The 17472-nt window shown below is 43.3% G+C and overlaps 1 protein-coding gene across 29 annotated transcripts in view; it reads right to left on the bottom strand.

Moving 5' to 3' along the window:
- The window catches only part of LOC117459610 (ankyrin-3-like), a 131909-nt gene that overhangs the window by 13403 nt on the left and 101034 nt on the right, over window positions 1–17472 (bottom strand). For 13 of the 29 annotated variants that reach the window (XM_071205743.1, XM_071205744.1, XM_071205747.1 and 10 more), the window contains 13 exons: window positions 17322–17431; window positions 16285–16317; window positions 15174–15398; window positions 14648–14802; window positions 13933–14144; window positions 13498–13705; window positions 13057–13153; window positions 11772–12000; window positions 11548–11673; window positions 10986–11108; window positions 10423–10449; window positions 8680–8761; window positions 144–7349 (listed from right to left, as the gene is read on the bottom strand). In XM_071205743.1, the coding sequence (XP_071061844.1) occupies window positions 144–7349; window positions 8680–8761; window positions 10423–10449; window positions 10986–11108; window positions 11548–11673; window positions 11772–12000; window positions 13057–13153; window positions 13498–13705; window positions 13933–14144; window positions 14648–14802; window positions 15174–15398; window positions 16285–16317; window positions 17322–17431 (8833 nt within the window). The remainder of the gene's footprint in view (window positions 1–143; window positions 7350–8679; window positions 8762–10422; window positions 10450–10985; window positions 11109–11547; window positions 11674–11771; window positions 12001–13056; window positions 13154–13497; window positions 13706–13932; window positions 14145–14647; window positions 14803–15173; window positions 15399–16284; window positions 16318–17321; window positions 17432–17472) is intronic. The other 16 variants (XM_034100565.2, XM_071205753.1, XM_071205756.1 and 13 more) reach the window with 6 other exon arrangements.

The following is a 17472-nucleotide window of genomic DNA, read 5'->3' as shown; positions in this document are numbered from 1 at the left end:
GCTACTGTTCTGAAGAGAATATGTAAACACGCCACAGGCATTCCAGTCAATCCATCAAACGATCACAACGATGTCATGCAACTAAAAGTGAAATATATAAATATATAGATGTATTTTAAACATAGTGTGAAAGTTTTACAAACTAGGCTTGATCTCCGCGATGGGAGGCGTTCGAGACCCTGTGAGTCCCTGACTGCCCTCCTTCCCACCAGTCCGCCTACTCCTCCTGCTCCTCTCACTGCCGGAGGCCCTGTCCGTCGTCGCCACCTTTGCCCTTACGGACGCGGCCCCGGCCTCAGCCCTCGAACCTCTACCAGACCTGGATGAACGGGAGGGCTGGGAGGGCTGGGAAGGCTGGGAGGCGTCCGACAGAGAGGTGCTCCGGGAGGTGCTGTCTTCCTCCGACTGCTCTGTCTGCGTCTTTTTCTCCTCCTCTGACAGGCGGTCCACCAACTTTTGCGTCTCCCCGCTAATGCCTTTAAAGTATTCGATTGTGCGCTTACAAACCTCACTAGGATTCTCCTGCCTGGCCTGTCTACATGCTCCCTCAACTGTGACATTGCTGACCTGATGCCTGTCCTTCAGTGGTAACCTTGAGGGCAACTGTATGGCTGCTCTCCCTGTGTCCAACGCCCTAGTTGGACGTGAGGTAACCCGAACAGAAGCAAGAGAGCTAGCTGTGGCAGCAGGGCTGCTCTTTTTAACATCCTTGATTGGTATCCTAGACCTTGGTTCTACTTTGGCTATGGCTGGCTCTCCTCTTTTCCTGACCTCAACTGTCAAAACTGGTTTGGGCTTCTGTTTGCCTATGGCTGTTCCCTGCGTGTGAAATGACCACCCTGATGCTTTAACTGGAAGCCTCGACTTGGGCTGCCTTACTTCACTTTCTTTAACAGCTTCACTTGTCTGCTCCTGCACTTGACTGCTGTTGTGTACCTCCACTTCTAATTCCCTACAGAAGAGTGTTTCTATCCTACTAGCTTTTTGAAGAGTGGGCTCAGAAGAGGACTGCAAATTAAACACCACACTACCACACTGAATGTAGTTGGCCTGAACACTGGAGGACTCAAGGTTATTGTTGTTGTTGCAGTTTTCAGTAGGGTAGTCTCTACTCTCTAACTTGGGCTCTGTCTGTCTGCTAGTCTGGCTCTCTGTACCCTCTATACTGATGTATTCTGGCACAATTTGACCCTCTGAGATATCAGCTTTACAATCGGTGAGATCCCCCGAGTCCTTTTTCACAGTTATAGAAGCAGCTATGCCCATCTTAATAGGAGTGCGTAATTTGGGATCAACCTTAGAGGCTGTGATTGTGCATGAGGAGGCGGTCTCAGCTATGGCTTCACAGGTGGGGGCGTCAGTACCGGTGTAGCCAGGGTCACTGCCAGGCTGTGCAGTGCTGCATTTCGCTGTTGTTGCTGCTGGTGTTGTTGGTGTTGTGCTGCTGTCTGTGGTAGTATCTATAACCTTCACCATGCCATCTACAGTGGCCCTCTCCCCTGACTGAGAGGGAATTACCCCCAGGATCTTGCCCCCTTTCCCCTTTTCCCCTGTTTTAGGGTCAGAGGAATGCTCACCAATCTGGAAAAACTGAAGCCTCTCTTCAACAAAGTCCCGCTTGCTCATGTCAATAGCACCACTGCGCGTCATCTCAAACATCTTCCCTTCGTGGAACGGGAAGGGGTTAGGCTCACTAGTCGGTGTGCTCTCATCAGTCGGCGTTCGAGCGGGGGTTGTGTCAGGTGTTGTAGCTTGTGATTTGTCCTCCACCGATAAACCAAAGGGCTTTGGATCGTCGTCTTTTGTTTTGGACTCAAAAACTCCATCATTATCACCCCCTTTGGTAGACCAGGGGTCAAAGTCCAGGCCTTTGGTGGCAACAGTTTTAAAGGTAGCATTTAGCTCCTCTTCAAGTTGATAGCCAAAGTATTCATCTGCAAAGCTCTGCCTTTCTGGATGTCTTCCTTCGAGGGTATAATCTTTTTCATCTCCACTGGCTGACGATGTGTTGGTTTTAGTCTTCCCATTCTCCCCCCCTTCTTCACATTTCTCTTCCTCTATCACTTCAAGCTTTGACTGATTAAATGAGCGGTCGGTTGTTTTTCCATCAAAGGACATACTACATGATTGAGGGTCCTCACTCAGGCCGTCATCCTCATCCTGAAGGTCATACCCATCTAAAGAGTCTATTTCAGTAGCATCTGTGTCATGTGAAAATTCAGCAGTGGTTGCTATGGAGCAGTCAGTAATTGACTGGTCATTGCCATTTTGTTCAAAGTCAACATCCTCCTCCTTTACAACACCATTGATCCCAGACTCATTATCATTGCCATTATTCTCAGATTGTTTTGATATCTGGTGTTTATCTCCCTCCTCTTTCATTTTGAAGGTGTACTTTTTTATAGGGATGGGATGGAAGACGGACTCATCATCACTGGAGTCGCTGTTATCAGCTCCAGGAGGAACAGGGGACGGAGGCTGGACCCTGATGATCGGCTCCGCTAAGAGATGCCTATCATGCTCCTCTTGGAGGTTAACCTCAATCATCTCTGTCTCTGCCTCAGAAGAAGCACAAGACCCCCTTTTCTCAGGGTCGGACTGCTCTGCTTCTAAAGGAGGAGGAGGTGGAAACTCAATATAAGCCACTCTTTTCTCCTTTAACTTCTGTCTCTCTGCATCCTGTTTTCTACTGTGATTCTCTGGGAAAGCATGCTTGGATTTTTCCTTTGATGGCCCCTTGTAGATGAAGGTCTTCCCGTCTTCTTCCTCAGATTCCTCAGGGATAGGTCTTGGCATGCCAGGCATGAAGCCTATCACAGACTCTGGTGTTTTTGAGATCAGACTCACCTCCTCTGAGCTTGGTGTCTCCGGGGTCACAAGACTTTTACCAGAGCTGTCCATGAAAGTCACTTGAGTGTCATCTTCTGGACTTCCTTGGGGAAATGGAGACGGCTGCTTGACAGTATAAAATGCACCTCTAGTCTCCTGCATTGTCTTACTCTCATGGCTTACTATCTGTTTGTATGTTCCCAGCTCCCCCGAGGCTGTTTCTTTCTCATACTGCTTTCCTACTTGGATACTAACATACACTGGAAGGGGTTTAATATCTTTGAAACCCTCTGTGACAACTACAGGAGTTATTTCACCCAAATAATCTGCTTGGTCACCATCAACACCGTTACACACTACATTTGATAGGCTACCGTCTGATGAGTCTGTTGATTTTCCTAGGGATGATCCATGAGTAGACTTGTTGGAGTCAGAGCTACTGTGTAATCGACTTCTAGCTAAAGTAGGTATGTGAGACCCTGCCCTTTCCTGTTGTTCAACAGTGGCATCTAATTTTAATGTGGTGGATTTTGGAATTTCCGAGAAATTACAAGGCTTTCTTAAAGGAATTTGCGATTCCGAGTTTTTTTTTAGACCATCGTTGCTATTTGGACTTTCATGGACAACGAATTCTGTGTATATTATTTTCTTAGTGGTTTCTTGCATTTGGGAATCACTATTATTGCCATCTTTCATAGAATCATGGATTAAAGAATGAGATACTTTGGGAGATTGGGGTTTATACTTTCCATAGTCTTGGTTCTCCCATGTTTTGAATAAGTTTTTATCTTCCTGGTCTTTTCCACTGGTCTCATGCTTGGGGGAGAACTTATTTGATTCACTATCTACACATCTTCTCTGGTTTCCCGGACTGTCTGGCATTTTTGGAATGCTTGGTCCTGCGAACACCTGATACACTGGTAGCTTACTTTCCTGAAGTTTCCTAATAGGGGGATTTGAATCTTGGCCACCCTGAGAACTCCTATCTTGCCTTTGAGCCTCTTGCTCAAACTTCAGCCTCACTGCACTTACTTTGGAGGAAGACATTTGAAAAGGTTTAGGGCTTTCTCCTGTGCTTCCCTGTGATGTACCATCTCCTTGTTTTCTAGCGTCTGAATCACTGTAGTGTATCAATACTCTCCTCTCTGGACTACTAGGTAAGCTTGCACATTTTCTATCACTGGAGCTGAATCTGTCCCTAAGCCTTTCTCTGCTCCACTCTTCCCCACTAGCCCCACTTCTATAAGCTGACCTCTCTGGACTGCTGTGTGTAGAACTCGGGCCCGATCGTGATTCCCTGAAGTCAGGTCTTCGAGACTTCTTCTCTGGAGACGATAGCTCATCGTTTAACTGTTCCGTTTTATCTCGAAAGAATTGAGATACCTCACTGAGTTTTTCCTCTGCCTCCTTTACAGTCCTGTCCACTCTGTCCTCGTAGATAAGCTGTTCTCTATCCTTACTCTGTGTGTCATCAGACACACGCATCCAAACTGATTGCTTTGGGCTACCAGGCTCAGACGAATACTGCAAAAGTGTTAGTTTGTCAAAGTTATCATCAACATTTGCCATTCTTCCAGATTTGTCATACACATTTCTCGACGACCTAAAGACATACTCTGTCCTCGGCCCACCTGATCTACCCTCACTGCTACTGCTTCTGTCTGGTGAGTGGAAGCGAGACCTATCTCTCAGATATTCCTCTGTGTCAGAATGAGACTGGTCAAATTTCTCAGAGAGAAGCATTTTTTCTGCAAAATTATACGATTCTCCCCTAAGCTCTGATGATTCATCATCATTGTACTCGACAGATTGCTGGCTAAGTAGCTTAAGTGTTTTATAAGAGTCATCTGACATGAGTTGGGCTGAACTAGGGCGACTGTCTTCCTCTTGGTACACTGGAAGTGATTCCTCAGGCTCATCCTCTTCCTGTCTATTCCCTGGGTAGTAATACATTTCCTTCTCTGCATGGTTTTTTGTCTCCCTGATGATGACCTCAGTTGGTTCTGTTTTATTGCCTTTTTCAATGTGTACTTCAATTATTCTTTCAACTTTAGGTTTGGAGATGTCCTCGAGGACTCTTTGAGATGTTTCCTCGTTGCCAGACTTGTGTTCAAAAAGTCCAGCCAGCTCTCTGGAAGGGTCTTTGCCTGACTGAAAAGCCTTCATTATGTCATGCACAGACATTGTTTCCTCACAGCGCTCCGATGCTGCTTCTTTGCCAGGTGGTTTGTGGTACACCATCCTGGTAGTTGTAGTGATGTGAGTCTCCTCCTTTACCCTTATCCCTTTTCCCATTGGATCTTCATCAGGGCTGACTTTTATTGAATAGCATTTATTCTGATCTGGACTTGATGTAGCTAGATGCCCTTTGAAGTCTGAATCAATATATCTGACAGGATGAGCATCCTCCATTGCAGGTTGTTTGTTATCCTCTGGGGGCTCATAGCTCCTGATGACATGTACAACCTCAGTCCTAGTCTCAGTGATTACTGGGGGAACTGGGATATCCTGAAAAAGGGCCTTGGGACCCATTCCCTCAGCACTTTGAGGAGTAGAGGGTGTCCTTTCACTGCGGGTCTCAAAGCCACTGTCTGAGAGGGGGCTTTTATCTTGCTCGTGTGAGATATCATCAGGTGAGTCTAGCACAGTGTCTGCTCCAAAGAGCACATCTGCTACTTTACTGAACTCTTTGTCTGAAAGGGAAGAGCGCATGTTTGTTGGAGGCATTTTAAGCTTATGCTCCTGAACTGCTATGGTGGGTTTTAAGACACGTTTCTGCTTCTCCTTGCCCTCTCCTTCTCTCTTGCCCTCATCTGCTTTATGCTTTGTGTCATGCATTTTGGAGAAAGAGCTGCTCCCAACATCATTGGTCAGGTAGTCAACTACTTTGGAAAGATTGAAATCTTTATCTGGTATTGTTTTTGATTTTGCTTGAGGAACCACAGTCTCATATCTTGGCGGATAGCTCCAGTTGCTTGGAGGCTGTTCAACTTGTACTTTTGAGAAGTGTATATCGTCCAAAGAACCCCTCGCATGGGTAACCCTACCATCTTTCACAGCATCTTTAGTAAGGATTTGGCTCACTTTTACCAAATCTTGCTTTACTTTCTCCACAATTTTATATGGCTCCTCATCTTCTATCTTAGCCTCTTTGGCAGAATCAGACTGAAATCCTTTATTGGCTGTGGAATTTGGGTCTGTCTGCAAAATGGCTGACATTCGTATCAAGTCCTCTTTCATTTCGGCTACATCCTTCAGAATCTCTTGACTGGATGATAGTGGTGATGTAGTGTTTGATGTCAGACCAGGAGGAAAATGAGGGTTTTTTATTGGGGAAAGAGTTCTGGCAAAGGAAGACTGCATGTGAGCATTCACCTCAACTGGGACTGTCTTTCGAGGAGACAGAAGGGCAGCAGCTGACTTGGACACCTCAGGTAACTTTTTGAACTGAGGCTCTGGCAGCACGTTAATAACTGAGTACACTGGAACAGTCATTGTACTAGATGTTACAGCAGTGGTGGCGTTAGGAGGAGATCTTAATGAGGCGTAGAGTGAATTAGAAGCTGATGATCGAATTGACTGATATGAGGATGATGGAGAAGAGGACAAAGACTTCAGAGTGCCATAGCCTGCAGAACAAGAATTAAATGTTTTTTCAACCTCCTCAAAGGCTGCATTGACGCTTGTCGTTGCGGCATTGGTGGTGGCTTGTATTCTCTCTTGAAGACTGTTTGCGAGAAGAGATGTTGGGGATGAAGAGCGGTACTGTGTAGGCGACACAGTTCCATTAATAAGAGCTGCAGCACTTGGAGGGGTGTTGGATTTAAGTGGAGACGTAAGAGATGAGAAAAGGTTTCTTGCAGGACCAGTGACGTCTGAGGCAAAGGAACGCACAGAGGAAAGACCAGGGACTGTTTTTATAGGTGAGGAGGAAGATGCAGCGCAACTGGAGCCACCCATAATGGTCTTGTAAGGCAGGGGTGAACTGAACATACTCAGAGATGATTTGGGAGAGGTTGGTGGGGTCAAGCTTATCGATGCTCTCTCAAGAAGAGGGCTTCCTCCTGCAGAAACAGTTATAGGGGAGGTCCTAGCAGACAATGCTGCCAGTCCTTTCATTGACGTAGAATCTGGGGTACTTCTGCCTGGTGAGGCCAGGGGACTGGGGCAGACCTGGACTGGGTACTGGGCTTGCTGGACTACTGTTTTTATAGGCGAGGAGATAGTTCTGTAAGATCTGATGGGAGAGGCCATGTCACTAACTGACTTTATAGAAGAGGCAGGTGATCCGGGGATGTTGGTCTTGATGGGGGAGGCAGAGTTGATGGACCAGACAGACTTTAATGGAGAGGCAGAGGGCGTGTTGGATGACGAACTGGAGATGGAGCCAAACCCAGACTTGGCTTGGCCAGCGACGGCGACAGGAACAGGCGACCACGCCTGATAAGATCTCGTTGAAAAGACAGGTTTGTGAGGGTAGCTAGAAGGCTGTGTTCTCGGCGAGCTCCGATCAGTTGTTTCTTCAACAATAATTTAAATCAAAGCAATAAGGAAATCAAAATAAAAAGTAACGGAAATAATTTGAAATAAAACATAAAAACCAGAAAGAGAAATTTGAGTCAGTCAGAAACAGCAATATTCACATCAGCAAGACCATTTTTTTTACACATGAATTGTTATAAAGGCCCCTATTTAAAAATTCCAGGATGATATGACAAATGATGGTCTTATAATCAGTGAATAATGAAAAAACACACCTGATAAAGAACATAGCATGTATTTGAACAAAATGTTGACATGGTAGACCTGACAAAAAATGACATGATAAACAATAAATACAGTTCCATTGACTTTTGATGTGCTTACATCTATTTGCCTTCTTGCAACAGTGTCTTTTACAGTACATGTTTGATTGACATGTGTTTATCCTTTCATTTAGTTCATTTCAATGCCAGAGATGACCCCACAAGTGTATAGCATTAGTAAACAAAATACACTTTACTTGTTTGGTCTTGACTTATAATAAAATACGAGGTTGCACTTCACAAAAAGGGAAAAGTAAATCAGCCATTCATGCCTTTTCAGAATGCTCTGCAATTAAAGCCATATTTAAATTGGCTCTGTGTTTTTCTGTTAAATCAGCGTTTCTCAAGTCATAACTATGAATATATTTTAAATACTATCAAATGATTGTTAACAAAATACTTTTTTGCAGAAAAGACTTGGATGGTAAAGGCTGGAATAATGAAACACAGATAGTTCCCCAGAATTTGAATAACTTCAATGTACTGATAATACACAAAGTAGAATATCAAAACTATCCCTAAAAACAATATCTTCAGAGTAGGGGAAATCGAGTTAATGTAAAGTGCAACCCGTTACCACATTGATATACACAGCCGCACACAATCATAAAGCCAATAAGAGTGAAATGGCCACCAGAAAATGAGAACAATTGAAAATAATATTTTATTCAACATGAATCAAAAATGTTTTTGCTCAAATGATAAATGAACAGACAGACATTGAATCCCAGTGTTTCCAGAAATGTAAGATAACATAACAGTTGAAACAGGGAGACTTTTTGTCAACATGGGGTGGGTAAGCAAAGCGTAACACACAGTAAACCATGCAAATGGTTGATGAATGACATGATTAAAGAGTTTGTGTCAGGTGAATAGAAGAAATGATTCATGAACAAGTTGTCAGGTAGATCTCCTTCTATACTTTGGCTATATGAAAATATGTACACTATATAAAGGGACCTTTAGAGACTAAAGCTAATAGAAATCACATAAATATCTGAAATCAATTGAAAAATGTCATGTAAGGTAAAAATGGGAAACTCACTCGCTGCTGGGTCGGTCAAATAGCTGTAGCGCTTACGCAAAGCTAAGGAGGCAAAGGTATGACGTCGTTCTGGCTTTTCAGTCTGAAACAAACAAAAAAGAACAAAAGATGCTTTAACATAAAAAATATGGTGAAATGTGATTCTGACCTATCAGAATGAGGTCTAAATAATAATGTTATGTAGTTAACTTAAATACTGCAGTGCACGAATGCTGTTTTTTATTTTAGTGAATCAGCACATGCTGTTAGTACTGGCACAAGGAGGCACTGCAGGTGTACTGTGGTGTCTCCTCTGGAGAGTAATGGACTGTTTCCCTGCATCCTTCATTCACTGCATTTCTCAATGTCATAACTACAGGCATTATGTGCCTTCTTAATGGCCTACTCTAGTAAAAAGTTAGTATGGGCAAAATCCAACTCTCAGTAAGCTTTGTGAGTCAAACAGAGACCCTCTTAACATGAAGACACATTCCTCAGATCGTCAAATGTGGTGACAAAGTACACCTCTTTAAAAAGACAGTAGGACTTCAGCCCATCTGCAGGAATTATGTTCATAATGGACAATTGGCCATTACATGATTTACAGTATATGTTAACATTAAGTGCCAATGCAGTTAATAGTATGTAACGAGGTGAAAGGTAAAGGAGTGGAGCTTGGCGTGAGGAATGTTGGTCTAGTTTGTCTATCTTTCATGCCAGTGATCAGTTTGTGTCCTCAAAATCAATTGTGATTTGTTCCGCTGAAACTGTGAAAAACGTCCATACCGGCGATGTTTGGCTCTTCAGTCAGCGAGATTAGCTTGTGCTCTTCTTATTCTATGTTAACTGGTGATTAGCGAACCAACTCTTCAGGTGCATACCGTCACGAACTGTACCGGAGTGTGCTGCTTTTGTTCCTATTCAACTACATTTTTATTATCTGAGCGATACATCACTATATAGGTAAACCATCATTTACATTTCCCAATATAAATCAAGCATCTAACCCACAGCTAAAATATTTATGGTTTTGCATTTATTTTTATGTTGAATGTTGGAAAATTGCTTTTACTCAAACACAATCTGGGTGCCGAATCGTCCAATATCAACATTTTATGGGAAGAGGGTTGATATATTTATGTTGACTAACAACTACACGTGGTCACTACATGTAATGCTAAAACATAACAAATAATCTCCCTTTGATGAAAGTCTCCTATAAATGTTTGAGCATGAAACTGGGGAGATAGTATTCCCTGTTACACACGAGCAACGGACAAGGGTGGATAAAGGAAACCCCAAATACAACAAAAACAATGACTAAGAAGACACATGATAAGGGTTAGGGTTTCATCTTTAGCTGGAAAAGGTAACATAGTCCTGTGTGAAACCTCTTTTGAGTTAATAGTATAGATGGAGACATGGTGATTTCCTGTTGGACATGTATGGAAAGGAAGATAGAGATGGAAAAACAAGCTGAGGTGTGGCACAGCAATTGGCTCCACTGCACTTTGGGATGAAGACAATAATAAATAAATCCCTGCCGATTAAAATAACTGCCATTTCCACTCATGCACTACACGGGGTCACTTCAGCAATGACGTAGCTGTGTAAAAAAAACGTGCAGTCAGAAGCATTGGTTACACCAAGGAACAGTACAGAGACAAAATATCTGCAACACGCATATCTACCACTGCAGTAAAGCCAACAAAAAGGACGACAAAGAAGAAGCAGTTCCATGTGATGATGAAGAATCTGTTTTACCTCATCATCAGGATCAGACTCCAAATCCTGTGGTATTCCAAGATGCATTGCAGGAGAGGAGAGAGATGACACAATGGAGAGCAGGGACGTTATAGTGAGCGGGGTGGCGGGAATAAAAAAAATCAGGGGGTGAAAATGGAGCAGCAAAAACAACAAAAGGCATCAGAAATAATCTATGGGATTAATACAAAAATAAACAGCAACATAACAAAAGCAAAAGCAAAACAATTTCAGTTTCTTGTGATCAATCAATACCACAACAAACAAACAAGAGAAGAGCCGTCTTCTCGCAGAATTCTTATGAACCCACAGTGAGCCAGGCAATAGACCAAAGCACGATGTGCATGTGTGGCTGCATGTGTACGTTGTGGGGTCTTATGACTGGCACAGGCTTTAACACTAATAAAAGACACAAGCAGCAGGCAATCCTTTCTAGACCAAATGAGCTTCAATGGCTCCTCTCGGTGTCCGGACAACATCCCTTTCTGTATTTCAATTTAATTTACATGTAGATGGTATGATATGGCCTAAACAGGTGAGCAATTCAAACATGGGGATCCTACCTTCTTGTGGTTTGGCAGTGTGATATTCAAATTGCATATGGCAGTCTGTGGAAGGCCTTTAATGGATTTGGGCTCCTTCAGGAAGGAGAGGCGGCCACACGGCTCCTGGCCCATGTCTCTGATCTGAGGACAGCAAAAAGACTGCATCACGAGTTGACCGTGACAAATACTTTCAATAACAACCCTGTTAAAAAAAAGCTTTTCTTCCCTTCTCTAGGAGTATAATTTTCTCCATTTATTACAACCTTAACCTATTGCCACTTCCTAAATGTGAACATCGTCATACACTAAATAGATTTAAGGATATAACAGGCAGAGTACATTTCGTTTGCTGTTAGCGTCAAAATCTAGGACAAAAATTGAGTTATAGTGTGTTGCTGTGAGAAGAATAACAACATTTACTGCAAGAAGCAAATTGCTATAAATGTCGAGCCAATTAGGAGAGGGTGAACTGACATTTCTGCCATCATTTAATTAAAGAGAACATTTGCAAAGGACTTCGCAATGAGACAGACAATGCTAGCAGAGAGAGAGAGGGTTTTAGGAGGGGTATATTTTATACCTTCACGTTGAAAGGAAGTCTGTTTTCCTTGAAGGAGTAAAAGTTGAAAACAAGCTGTTGCCCACTTTTGGTGAGAGGGGACAGGTTGCCATAGCAATCCACGTGGATGGGCTTGCCCTCGAGAACCTACGGAAGTAGATTGATCAAAAATGATGTTGTTGATAAAACGTATAATGCATTTTTTTTTTACATTTTTCAAAGTTGTTCTTTATCCACAACCCCACCTCGATATCTTTGCTCCGGGCCACCTCCTCAAAGTTCTCCTGCTGCTCGAGGGTCTTGTCCACCTTGTCGTCTGTCATGCAGAAGCAGCGCAGACGAGCCTCGATTGCGTCGTTCATCTTGGCGAAGACCACAAACTTGGCCAGGTACGGCACGCAGATCAGCTCCCGGTATAACTGAGACGCTAGACCCACCGTCTCAGGAATCTGGTGACAGTCTGCGAGCCAGAACCTTTGGAGGAGACATTGGAGGAAAAAGGGAGAGGACATGGGGAAAACACAAATCAGGAAGTCAGCCAAGTGAACAATGTGCCCTTTATTACGATGATGTACACCCTAAAGTTTGGTACTTTGCATTGCACAAATAAGGTTTTTCTAAAGAAATACATCAAATTAGCTGAGTTTTGCTCTGAAGGGTGAACACAAACACATGACAGCTTTCCAGAAATCTAATTACAGAGGGTGCTCAGTTAATATCAAGCCGCACACTCACCACATGATCCCAATCGAGTTAGAATAAGAGTTTATTAGTTTGCGTAATGCAACCAAGACTTTCAGTTGCTGAGGTCATTTCGAGGCATGTCTCAAAATGGTATAGTCAACATGACTTAGGTGTAGAGAAGATGAATCATGTGAGTATACAGGCCTTTGCATACTAGAATAAACAAAACCTCCAAATCAAGACACCTAATTAAACTTATTGGCAGGTTAAAGTTTTCCAAAAACATTTAGAGTAAGACAAGAAGGGAACTGCGCTCCTTATGCATGCGGTGAAAGTAGAGGATAGTGAAAAAGTTGAAGTCAGACAAAATCAATGTCTGTCTAGAGTAGATATTTATCATTCAGTTTTCCCTCTTGTGAGGGATTCTGGGATCCATTGCCAACTTCTTGATTGCTTCCTTGTACTTCCCTCTCATCATTTTCAAACAACTGAGATGTGGTAGTTTTCCGTATGCTTGGTGGGACCAAAGCTGAGTAAAACTACTTCCTTTGATCAGCTGAATGTGGTGACCTTTAGTTGGGATTAACATGCCCCTTATTTCTATAAGAAGAAGAAGAGACAAGTCTTCCCTTTATGACACAACAGTGATCCAAACAGATCAATAAAGAGCTTTATTTATCCAATTTGAAAATGTGGTTGCGATTTTCATTTACAATATGTTTTTATAATGTTTTATACTTTACTGGAAATAAGCATTTACCACCCAGGTTCGGAGAATAAGGGTTGCAATGTTTTTTATAGTGATCCAATACATTGCAAACAAAAAAATAGATGTTTGTTTCTCACCTGGCCGAAACATTTGTGGTGAAGGAGACGCATTCGGTGACAAAGGACAGCGGTGTGGTCCCTGTGATGTCCTCCCACTGGGCGGGGGACGTCCCTCCTGCAGGAAACAAGGGCCAAAAGATGAGCTCAGTGCCTTTCCAACATTGCCTGTGTTTTAGCTTTTGTAATCCCCATCCTTTTATCTTCTCAGCTCTTCATCTTCCCTGTATCGACCTGTTTTTCACTTCAACGTAGGACTGATGTGCCCACGGCTAGTGAGTTAGTACCTCTGTCTCATGTGAAATTAAAGAATGAACAACTATGTCTGTTGTCACAAATAAAATGTATTAGCATCTAAGAACACAATGACTAATTCAATAACTGAATGCTAGTCGTGTAGAAGCATTTTGGATAAAGGTTCTACAGTATTGTCATGCTCTAGTTATTCAGAGGTCTACTTGCCTGTGATGCTGCAGAGCAGACGCAGGCAGGGTGCAGTGTCGCCTCGGTGACCGCTGGGATGGCCTTCTGCCGATCTAGGCGGCACAGGGATCGTCATGGTGATCGGCTTGTGGAACTTTCTCCTCCTGGGCTCCACGGTGACGATGGGGCTGAACGTGGCTCTGTTTCCGAGGATCGCCCTCGCCATGTCATCTGGCACGGGCTGGGCCTAAACAGAAGGAAACACAACAGGAAGTCAAATAAATAGTTTGTTGATGAAACTTTGAGAAATGTTTAGTCAAACTTTCCCTGAACTTTTTCTGAAATTAAATGGTTCAGGCATGTGAGGAGGACTGGACTCGAGTATAAATAAATAATAGGTCAGTGGGCAGTCTCTGCGACTGAAAAGCTGAGTCATGAAACTGAATTTCAGCTGATTCAGAAGTGCTGCTGTACCTGCAGGCCGACACGGATCTTCTTGGTGAGCGCTCCTTGAGGGAACGAGGCCTGCACCATGGGCACGGTGCTGCTGGACAGCATGCCTCCATCCGGACCCATGTGGTTAGACTCCTGCTTGATCCGCGACACCACAGCAAAATACTGAGGGAAATCGCTGGTGACGATGCGGCAGATTCGCTTCTTCTCCAACTCAATGGGACTGTCCAGCTCTGTGACAGAAAATATCAGAATCAGAATACCTTTATTAGTCCCAGGGGGGAAATGTACGTAGTTACAGCAGAAAAGAGACACAGACAGCTTAATGTTACATATATTACATATGTTACATGCAATAAAAAGTACTGAGTTAAAAAAAAAGTGATGATATAATAAAAAATAAAAAGTTACACAATTTACACAAGTTATCACTTTGTTATGATCACCTGATACGAATGATGACTTTATGTGTTAGATACTATTAAGGTATGACATTTGGCAAGGGTCAATACAAAAAAGGACACTAAGTAGGCTAAACAGGAACAAGAAACACATGTCCTGCAGTGGAAATCTGTTTTTCTAGGACACCAGCTGACACATAGCCCTCGGTTGAATAGTATAGGTATTCCTAAGTGGTTCAAGTTCACCTTCATCCATTAACTTCGCACTAAAGTGTCTTTGTTCTAATTATCAATGGCAATTATTGTTGGGCCACACTGAATAACCTTTGCTTTACCTTCATCCATTCCAGAAAGCAGCTCAAAGAGGTCTTCTGGTCTGGCGTCAGACTGGTGCTCCTTCCACGTGTCTCCGTTCTCGCTCCTCAGCACAATCAGCTCCCTCTCTTTCCCCCGCATGGACCCAAAATGGGGGATCTCTACGATCACAGGTCTAAAAGAGAAAGTAGAACACAATTTAACTCAGGAAATTATGAAATTAAACCATCATCTTTAGGGCAGCTGGGGAGTTAAATAACAATTATGTGCATTGGCCACCTCTGACATTCATGGATGTAGTTAAAGTTGCAGTTTAACTTCACTCGGACATTGTCAATTTCAATAGTAGTTAAAATATTTTTTCTGAGCAGCTTTAGCTAACCACACTATATTTCTCCATTAGATGGTTCACCTGCGTTCAGTGTGAAGTAATTGAAAGCTTGTAAAACTTCCCTAGGACAGTTTATCGGAAAATATCCCCTTTGATTTGTTCCCTGTTCTCCCTGAAAACTGCAATGCATCATAAAGAAATCCCAAGCGTCCTACCCCAGGAACTGAGCCCCAGCTGGTCCGACCTCCACCAGCCGGCTGACCAGCCCCTCTCCCTCCACCATGGGCGGGGGGTAGGCCAGCTTGTGCCTCTTGGCCAGGCGGCAGGTGATGCGCGTGGGTGCCGTGCACTTCCTGGGAGGGATGATGATGCGCATGCCATTGTGGCGGCTGCCTCTCATGGAACCACCGCGCGCATCCACCATGAAGCTGACCAAGAACCTGCAAGGTGAACAAATAATGTTAGAGAAATAAAAGATACAGCCATAGACAGAAGTCATACCACGGAAACTAATAAGGAAGACAATTTCCATGCTGTGATCACCGTACACCAACACAAAGTAAGGAAAAGAGAGAAATTAACAAAAAAAGAGAAAGAGACCGACAGAATGATAGAAAGAAGAAAAAAAGATGCTTTGAGTTCTGAAAGTTTGCAGTTCTCACTTACACCTGCCTCCATTCAGAACATTAAACACTGTCTGAAACTAAACAGGGTGCTGCTCATGAAGTCGCAAAGTTTAGTTTCCATTCATGAGGCACAAGGTGAGACTTTTGCCAAAGTTTCAGGTCCTCTAAAGCAGCATTCAGTGAACAAATATTAAACACCTGCACAGATGTTTCACCAACATAGGGTTAATGTGATTAATATGTGATGCGCCTTTGAATTAAAAGCTAATTTCGGCATCCCATTAATATAATCATTGACACAAGTAATAAGTGAGGATGGAGAAGAGCAGAACATGAATTTTGCACGATCAACCTAAAGCTAAAATGTGTTGCGTTATGTATATTGTTGCTTTTTCTATAGTGTATGTTGGCAGAAAAGCAGAATCCCTGTAAGGTTTCGAGGGAAATGTAATTTGATGTGAGAGAAAGACAGATGAAAAGACTCCCAAACACGTTGACTTAACACCTCTAATATCTATGGAGTGCAAATGAAACACCAGACTACACGGATGAGACGAGCACAGAGTGGAGGAGGCTAAGAGGGGGGGAGAGACTGATGAGGTGAGAAGGGGGAGAGACTGATGAGGTGAGAAGGGAGAGAGAAGGGGGGAGGAGTGGGAGTCATCACTGCAGCATCGTAGGTGAAAGCAGCAGTCATCACCTGGAGTCATACTGAGGGAGCGGGGAGGAGAGGCTGCAAAATAAACACATGGAGGCAATGCAGGAGGCAAACCCCCGAAATCTAGTTTTAGTATCAACGGTTCACAATCACTGTGGGGATCTGCAGTAACTACTGAAGATGAAAGAAATACGGGGGTGGAAAACCAAGGGAAAGAAGGTACATGACAACAAACTAAATAATATATAAATACACAGACACACACACAACAAGTAATAATGACATGACAGATCCCAGAAAAATCAATTATTAAGCCTTAAATGATGTTCTAACACAGCTCCGTGTATATAAAGCAGGCATTTAACGTCATATATTCAAAGTGAGCGTCACATCTTATCACTTTTATCCAAATGAAACACACAAGACAAGCACCATGAGCTCACAGAGAGTCTGTACTTTGTTCCTGCGATGACAGGAAGAGAGCTGACGTCAGTGAACATCAGGGTGATGCCTGGACTTTGTCTCTAGACTTATGGTATGACATGAGAGCTTTAGAGGACAGACTGTTTCTTTTGTTGCTGTAATGTAATGTGTACAGTAGCAGCACTGCAGAAATCCCACAGCCCTGCATCATGTCTGCATCAGTGCTGCAGGGTTTGCTGAATATTGACTCTTTGGGGGGGAACAAAAGACAATACAGCAGTTGTGTGCTTAGAAAATGTGTGATTTATGCAATAGTTATTAGGATGTACATGCAGCTTTTGCATGTAGTAGGGCTGCCTCTCTAGGATGCTTTAGTTTAAGAAGATTTATTTAATCCATTAGTACTTTTTTCAGCTTTTTTCATGCTAAATGATCCAAAAATCTTATCAACACATCCCTGGTAAACACAAGATTCAGATTATTGCATGCTTCTTTGTGTAAAAAACTCATTTCTACAGATCTGTCGATTAAATCAACTTATCAATAGGCTGTCTGGAATGTGTTAGTGTGAGGACAGCCCTAGTTTGTAGTGCATGTGTGCGCATGCTGGTAGACATATCGTGATGTATGGGCGGAGGCAGTGCAGCTGTTCTTACCCAGAGTGAATGGGGCTGGACACAGTGTTGGGGCTGTGGTCCACGGTGTCCGGGGTCCAGCTGTAGCGCCGCATACACTCAGTGCTGTAGTCTCTGGTCACAGCCAGGTGCTGGGAGAGGAAGAGAGCAGGAGGAAAAGATACGGAAGAGA

The sequence above is a fragment of the Pseudochaenichthys georgianus genome, chromosome 15 (assembly GCF_902827115.2).
Source record: "Pseudochaenichthys georgianus chromosome 15, fPseGeo1.2, whole genome shotgun sequence".
Lineage (NCBI taxonomy): Eukaryota > Metazoa > Chordata > Actinopteri > Perciformes > Channichthyidae > Pseudochaenichthys > Pseudochaenichthys georgianus.
Note: the sequence above shows the minus strand (reverse complement) of the source record. Positions and strands in the feature narration are given on the sequence as shown.